This window comes from Arachis ipaensis, chromosome B02, assembly GCF_000816755.2.
Source record: "Arachis ipaensis cultivar K30076 chromosome B02, Araip1.1, whole genome shotgun sequence".
Classification (NCBI taxonomy): domain Eukaryota; kingdom Viridiplantae; phylum Streptophyta; class Magnoliopsida; order Fabales; family Fabaceae; genus Arachis; species Arachis ipaensis.
In genome coordinates this window covers 16,259,687-16,268,487 of record NC_029786.2, presented here as the reverse complement: position 1 = coordinate 16,268,487, position 8,801 = coordinate 16,259,687, and the positions used below count along the sequence as shown (strand labels likewise).

At 31.6% G+C, this 8,801-nt stretch overlaps 2 protein-coding genes across 2 annotated transcripts in view; both read right to left on the bottom strand.

Annotated features, from left to right (window-relative positions):
• Positions 1-3,483, bottom strand: part of LOC107628233 (protein DOWNY MILDEW RESISTANCE 6-like) — a 5,100-nt gene extending 1,617 nt beyond the window's left edge. Inside the window, exons 1-2 of the mRNA XM_016331000.2 lie at positions 3,224-3,483; positions 2,613-2,866 (exon numbers count right to left, since the gene is read on the bottom strand). Coding sequence (XP_016186486.1) covers positions 2,613-2,866; positions 3,224-3,436 — 467 coding nt within the window. The 5' untranslated portion in view covers positions 3,437-3,483. The remainder of the gene's footprint in view (positions 1-2,612; positions 2,867-3,223) is intronic.
• LOC107626967 (protein KINESIN LIGHT CHAIN-RELATED 2) lies at positions 5,563-8,747 on the bottom strand. Its single transcript, XM_016329849.2, is given in 3 exon segments — positions 5,563-6,062; positions 7,084-8,059; positions 8,062-8,747. Coding segments are annotated over 3 exon segments (1,803 nt in total). The 5' UTR covers positions 8,654-8,747; the 3' UTR covers positions 5,563-5,827.

Here is an 8,801-nt window from a genome sequence, read left to right as displayed (position 1 = left end):
AAAGATTTATTTGTGTAAGAGAGTTTGCACGGTTCTAAGAACCAAATCGAATCGACTTGTTTGACCTGTTAATTGAGAATCAATCACTAAATTGGTTCGATCTAAGATAAAAATCAGTTGGCAACAAACTAGTCAAAATAAAAAATAATCGGTCAAAAATTAGTTAATCAGTCGAATTTCTCTAGTTTTTTAGCGGTTAACTAATTTAAAATAATAAATCACAAAATGATCATTTTTCTTTTTAAAAATTATATAATTTATATATAAATATATTATTTTATTATATTTAGTTCAACTCCAATTGAATTTTGGTTAAACTTTTGAATAATTGAACTTCTAAATTTACTAATTCAATGACCGGTTCGATTTTTAAAATCTTAGTTTACACTATACATTTCAGATGCATATTTTTATTTAATTCAAATAATATAATTCATGATACTTTTTGTGTGAAGCATAAATAATTTCTACATGGCAGAAACAATTTTGCTGGAGATGTGAAACATTTATATTAGAATTTAATTTTGATTCACTGTCACTAATTTTATGTATGCATCTAATCATATAATATCATCGTGTTAGAAAAAATAATTATTTTTATATGGAAAATGCTAGTTGTACAATATTAATCAGTCTTTAATCAATCTTTAACCAGATTTAAATAATATTTAATTATTTTTTTAGTGTAACATATTCTTATTTTGTAGATACATATCTATAATTAGATTTTAATTTAAATTTAAATTTTAAAACCCACCCACTTCTTTGGTGGTTACTATGACTTTGCTTTACTTTCGTAACTTCACGTAACAAATACAGTTTTTTAAATTCCTTATTATACGAGACATTCACACGCATTAGTGAATCCCAAACCAAACAGGATGCCGCCAGCTGAATTCTCCATCTCGTCTTCATTAGTGAAGACTATCACCACTTTTCAGATGAAACACTCTCTCATTTTGCATTGGTGAAAGGTATCATTATTTTTTACACATGTGTTTATGTAATTTGTTAAGAAATATCATGTTCTAACATTTTTAATTATATTTTAATTTAAACATAAAAACACTACTGATTTAATTGGAACAAGGTTGATTTTATTTAATTTTATTAATAAAGTTGTTGCAAATAAAGTACTTTCTACGTAAGTAATTTGAACAAAGAAGCAAAAAACAATCTGGAGTTTAAGAGAGAAGATGTAGTTGATATGGTCATAAAAATTCTGTTGTTATTTATCAATTATAACACATATGATAGTATGATATTTTATTCAAAATATTTTTAAAACACATCCAAAATCAGTCTAACTTTAAATATTTAAATTTAAACGTTAATAATACAATTAATCTTTTGATTTTTTATTCGATCAAATGAATATAATATTTATTATTTAAATTATTAGTTGAATTTTTTTCGATACTTATTAGTTTTCAAAATTATTATAATCAACAATTAATTTAAAATTGTGTTGTTATTTTTCGATTATAACACATCTGATAAATTTTTACGATTTTAGATGTGTTTTAAAATATTTTGTATATAATATCATACTATTAGATGTGTTATCATTGAAAAGTAACGAAAAAATCCAACCAATAATTTAAATAATAAATATTAGATGCATTTTATCGAATCAAAAATCAAAAGATTAATTGTATTATGTACGTTTTTATTTAAAAACTAGAATTTAACGATTTTGAAAACGTTTATATCTAAAAACTAGATTTTTATCATTTTAGATATGTTTTAAGAATATTTTGTATATAATATCATACTATTAGATGTGTTATAATTGAAAAATAAAAACACATTTTTTTATGACTATATCAGCTACATCTTCTCTTGTAAACTCTAGATTACTCTTTGCTTCTTTACTCAAACTAATTAAGTACACGTCCTGAATCGTAATAATCCACGCTAATTACTTGTACAAGTTCTTATCTTTATTCTCATCCCAATAAATAGATGTATTTCTTTTAATTTCAGTGTAACCAGCCCATGCAACCAACCCAACAAGCTAATTGACTATGAAAGCTATGCAACAAAAATAACATCTTTCTATCATTAACACACTACTAAATAGAACTTAATCATAATTTCTTTGCACCCGTCAGAGTTAATTCATTCTAAAAAGTAAAAAACCTTTAGAATTTTAAAAGTTAAATTTTAAATTTTGAGTAATTTGAATTTTAGATGTGTATTTAAATTATAAAATATTATTATATCAAATTTAAAACAGAAATTTAAGATTTAAATTTTAAATGTTAGTTTGATTTAATTTGAATTTTAAATATGAATTTAATTTTTAAAGACACTAAATCTATTTACAATTTTTAGATGTGTTAGTTTTATTTTTTTTAAATTACTGTAAGAAAAGGCTGAAAATTGTACCATATTTAAAGGATACCTAGTTGAACCGTTTTTATATTAATCACGTAAATAATTATTCAAATGAGTATATGCGATTAAATGACTATATAAAACGTTTCTAACGTGTATTAAAATTAAACTCTATATTATATATATAAGTATAGGAAGGATAATGATGATATTTTTTTAATATTAAGAGTTCAATAATTTTAGTGGGAAAAAAAACAAGATTACATATATACCTGTACTTAGTTGGATTTTGAGGCCACAAATGTTGCCATTGGTCCAAAGGATGACATGGATGGATAAAACTGTCTCTCCATAAATGAAGATTATCATCAGTTGCATATGTAGGTCTACTTGTATATAATCTGCATGGTTTCAAAGGATCTTCTGAATACAGCTTTTGCTTATACTCATCACCCATCTCAAATAATTCCTTCATAACTTTCCTTGTTTCTTTCATTAGATTTATGTCTACCCCATGGTTGATAACCTAATTCAATAATATATACCATATATTATATTTCCATCAAAACACTATATATAACACTAAAATAAATAAAAATAATCATCTATTTATAATTGATAAAATATATTTTTGTTTCTAATTTCTTAGATTTTTTTAAAAAATATTCTTAACGTTTAATTTCATTCAATTTTGTTTCTAATGTTTTTAATTTATGCTAAAATTATACCTGGATATTAACCCCATCTAAAATGTTTGAAACAAAATTGAATAAAATTAAACATTACTTTTTTTTTTGGAAAAAATTACAAATGTCAAAGACAAAAAACATACTTTACTCGTTTAAAATTTATGCTAAGGAAAGAAAAGGACTTGGCATAAAACCTGAAAGAATCCAAACTCCTCAGAAGCCTTGATAATTTTTTGAATAGTTTGAAACCTATGATGATGATTCTCAAGTTCACTGAGATCAATAACAGGTATATTGGTGGTGAAGGAGATTTTGAGGTTGTTTCCTGGTCTTAATTCTGGTGGAAATATGTAATTATGAGGGAGAGCCTTAACATTATTTCCCCAACTTGAAACTAGTTTCTCCATCACCCCTTTGATGATTTAATTTCTTCCTTAGATTAACTTTTATGAGAATGAGACTAAGGCAAAAATGGAGAGGGAGTTAGTTGTATTAATAGAGATAGAAGAACAAATTAAAACAAGTTGTGTATTATTATATATAGTTTAATTTTAATATACTAACAGTATAAAACTTTTTATACAGTTATACAATCACAATCATTTTTTTAAATGATTATTCACGCAATTAATATAGAATGTAATTATTTTTACTAATATGACATTATGTGATTAAATACACATATAAAATAATTTTACATTGATAGGCATCAAAATTAAATTCTATTATATATTCATTAATTCTTTTGACTTAAGATCACAGTCGTCTTATTAATTAATTGGCATTTCTTTCTTGTTGGTTAATCAAATGTACCAAAGTTCTTATATAAATTCATTTCATCGAACCTGATCTCATTAAATTATATTTCTTACGATTGTTTTAGTTACCGAATTATAATTCTTTTTATAGTTATTTTTATTTGTCTTAGTGCAATTAACTGATTCTTCCAATGGTCTTCATACCAAAAGTCAAATACTGAAATTCAAATTTTTATATCTTTTACACAGCTTTCAATAGTTGCCGGCCTGCTCCACCCATCTCATAGGAGACTTCGAACAAAAACAGAAAAAAAAAAAAAAGTCACATTACTGCTATAGAAGAATAAATTTCTGGTTACTAAGATATAGTTAGTTTATCATAGGACTGACAATGAGTAGGGCAATATAGAATTTAGACTCAAACCTAACATTATTTGTGGGTAAAAAATTTTTTTAAAATTCAACCATATTCTATCTATAGGTTGAGAATCTCTCAACTAGGGGTGGCAACATGTACCGGTGTACCCTACCCGCGGATACCCAATCCGACCCTACCCGGTCGGATAGGATTGCCAACCTGATCCGCAGCAGGTAGGGTAAGGTGCAGGTAGGGTAGGGTGCAGGTCGGATAGGATGCGGATTGAGCTTCAACCCTACTCGACCAACTCGCACCCTATATATGTATATGTTATATACTTATATAGAAATATGTTTCAAGTGAATGTTGATTCAAAGATCTCTCACTAGATGCAAAAAATTCTTAGCCACTAAAAGAAGATCATTAATTGATAATTTAATACTTTTTTTTTTTTACATAAAAGTCCGTTCAAATTATCATCAAGTTATATAATAATGTTGCATCCTTTTTCTAACCCGCGGGTAGGGTCAAGTATCCGCGGGTTAAGAATGGATAGGGTTAGGGTTGAGATATTCTCAATCCACGGGTAAGGTAGGGTTGAGTTTATATAAAATTCTCAACCCGCAAGTAGGGTTAGGGTTGACTTCAACCCTACTCTACCCTACCCATTGCCACCCCTACTATCAACCCTAACTCTACCCGCACCCTAAAATTCTCAACCCGACTTTATCTGTAGAAAAATAAAAATTTTTCAAGCAAATATAAAATTCAATCATTCCATATTTCATACAAATTAATAAAATAAAAAATACAAAACTAAAAAACTAAATTCAAATTAAAAACAATAAAATCTTTAAAATCCAGCATAAAATTACAAATAACATGATCATCAAATTTTTAATAAAATTAAAATAACACAAATAAAGATAAATGTCTTGTTACTCTTTTTCTAACTCTAAGTTCTTGCAACATTAGTCTTTAAATAACAACCGTACTAAATTAGTAGTTTAAATACTTAGCTTAGTGATTACTTTGAGAGATAGGGACTAAATTAACTTTTTGTATTATGTTTGATGTAAAATGTACTAGCCTGAATTATGTCAAAGTATCATATTCGGTTTAAGATAACTATGAAGATTGATGGGTAGGATAAATTTGAAATTTAAAAAATTAAATAAAAATATTTTTTTTAAAAAAATGTTATTAAAATTTCAGGTTTTAGTCTCAGAAATTTCAGTTTGAAGATACTTAAAGAGACTGAAATTTTAGTTCCAATCTCTGACCATCAAACACAATACTAAATCTCAGTCCCAACACAAACACTGCCTTATTGATGTGGCTTTACAACATCTACTACAGCTGGAAAAAGAACAATTTTCTTACTTTCTCTCCAAAGGTGAACAATCATCAATCCATAAGAAAGCACAAAGATATATTGGTGCTTGCTAGCAAATAATAAGGGACACAAACAAATAACGGAAGTAGTATTGTTATTATATTATTTGAAGGAAAAAAATAAAAAAGAATTCTGAATAAAATGATCAAGATATGACTACAGCTAAGTTACAGTAATTACCTATAAAACCTGTAAGAAAACTTCAAAACCAGCAATGAGTTTCTAAATGCCAATCCTATAGAAACTCCTTGGCATATGCAGTGGCAATGTGAAAACATGAAGTCTGCTATGCTTTCCCGGATCGATGTAATGGCATTCCGGATTGGGAGCTCCTGGAAGCAGCTGGTGAATGAGGTAAGGGCAAAGCCTTCGTAGGAGACTCGGTGACAGATGTGCCTCGCGCTTTTCTCTTTAGTTGCTCAAGAAGCCGGTGGGCTTCCCGAAGTTCTTCTTCTGCACTTCCTCCGTGGTTTTCCCACGCATCGATAACTTGCTGTTGAAATTCGATTGCAATGCCATAGCTGCAATTTCAAGATAAAATTTTATTTAAAAAACAGTATGGAATCAATTATCAGTTGTCAAAAACCATGACATAAATGTGTAGTTCAACAATGTGCCCGATGAGATCATCCATCGAGTAAAGATCACACGGGCGAGTCTGTTGAGAAGCAACTTCCAGAATTTATATTAAGGAAGTCGTGTTACTGTCGCAAACGAAGAAATTGCCTCAAAACTTTCGTGACAAGCACGGTTTTGGGACAGAGTGCGTTTGCTTGTTCTGGAGGTCTCAGTCAGAGAAAAATCTCAAAAACTAAGAGAAAGACATAGAAATGATAGAGAAAGACATAGAAATGATAAAGGGCCAGAAAGATCAAGAAGAATCAAATTTGATAGCGGAAGTTTTGGTGAGGATGGATTTAATAGACATCTGGACCATAGCAGCACATGGGAAGACTTAAAATCCGTTGCCACCCAAAGTCTCTAAACCAAATAGTACATGGGAATTGAAACAAGGATTTTATCTTTATCTTTAGACTCCCTTAAATTTCATCAAATATTTGAAGAATACAATTCCATGCTGTGCAACCAAGTATTGAAATGAGGATAGCCATGTACAACAACAACAACAGAATCTTATCCCACTAAGTGGAGTCGACTACATGCCAATACATCCCGTCATTATCATATATGCAGTGACGTCATTTACTTTATAGCTGATAAGAACTACATATGAGAGAGAAGAACTATTCATTACTAACTTTTGCTTCAAAACAGCATATATAAAGATAATGAGAAAACACATGGAGACACATTAACTATTGTACACTCATATGCATGAGAACTCAGCCATCCAAGAAATTCGTAGAAACAGTTTCAATGGACTCTGGTCAGCACACTATTTAGACTTTGGACCAATACAAGTAATAAGATCACATATATTATATATTATAGTAAGTCACCCAAAACAAGATGTTCTCACAACCGAAAACACAAGATAACAAGTATAAAGATATGACATCTAACCAAGAATGTCATTCATACCTTCCCATCTCACCATAAGCCTTTGAGAGGTTCTGGCATGCTTCAATTGCATCTACATGGTGCGGACCAAGGGCTACATCCATGATGTCCTTCGCAACTGCAAACATCTGTGCAGCAGACTGGGGTCTATCCAACTCTAAATATGCTGCTCCCAAATTGTTGTAAATATAACCGACTCCAAAATGCTTTGGACCAAAGCTGTCTTTCAATCTTTCGGCAGCACTTTCCAAACAAGGAATAGCCTGCTCCACCTTACCAGTCAGCAAGAGTAACCACCCTATTCTGGCGGAGATACTTCCCTCAGAGTGCTGCTCTTGTGGGAGCTTCTCGAGCAAAGCAAGTGCCCTCTTCAGCAAGGAAATTGCTGTTTCAAACTGGTTCATGGTTTCATACAGCATTGATATCTCCGAGTATGCCTCAGCAACTTCCACAGGAGATATCCTTTCTCTTTTGTCAAGAATCCCAAGACAAATCTCCAAACATTTCTTGCAGTCTGTGAACTTCTCCTGATTGCATAACGCCTTTGCCATCGACAAGAGCACAAGTGCTCTGGTCTCACTGTCCTTGTCCGTCTGCTGAACAACATTCGTCAAGGCACCGACGGCCTCATCATACCTCCCTAAAGCAATCATCATATTCGCAGCATCAATTTCAGCGCGCAACAAATCATCATTAAGGTTCCAATTCTTCAAAACCCTCTGCGCCCAGACATTCTGCTCCAGCGCCTTCTCGTGCTCATCCAACCCACTATAAATAATCCCAAGAAGCTTCCTATCGCGTGCAACCTCAACCGAATTCCTCCCCAAGTGCTTCTCATGTATCTCCAGCGCCTTCGTACAATACTGCAGTGCCTCCTTGAAGTTCAAAACCGCGACATAAGCCTCCGCCATTTCGCGATTCGCCTTCCCCAATTCCACTGCATCTTCCTCAAAAGTCTCCTCCTTAATCTCCAAACACTTCCTAAGATTCTCAAGTNNCCCTCAACTTGCAACCTACCCAAAACCCTATTAGCCCTGTTAAGGTATCCTAAACTATCAGCAAACCTTTTCAATCCAAAATTAACAGACCCCAACAACTGCAATGCCATTGCAACAGTCAATTTAGGTTTGTTATCACTATCATCACTATCCAAAGCCTTTAATGCCCTATGAGCAAAAGAAAGAGCTTTTTCAGGGTCCTCACCTTCTTGTTCAAGTTTTAGACCAATCTTCAAAGAAGCCAAACCAAGCTCTCTCTCTTCAAAAACACGTTCCATTTCGTTGAAAATTTTCACCATTTCCGATGAGGTCTCTGCTGACTCAAAAGCCTCTTCAAGGTTCGATTTTTCCATGCTTTTTCGCTGCCTTGAGGGCACCTGAGAGGTCCTCTCGACGAGAGTGCTCGTGTTTCGAAATGGGATGGCGATAAAATCGTTTTTTTCGGCGAGAAATTGGTGGCGATTCGTGCATTGGTTGTTGTTGAAGAGTGAATTTGAAGTGCGTGTTTTGGGAACGAGAGAAGAAGACAAGGAAGTTGATCTGCGACGAGTGAGAAGAGAGAAGAACGCGATTGAATTCGAGACCTTTCTCATGTTTTCTGTTGATGGTGAATCAAATCGCTTTGTGCTGTTTGGTTGATACTGTTAAACCTTTGCAAAACCCTCCATTGATCAGAATCATCAAAACTCAAGTGTCTCAAACGACGTCGTATATTAATTTATTAAAAAATGTGAAAAAATA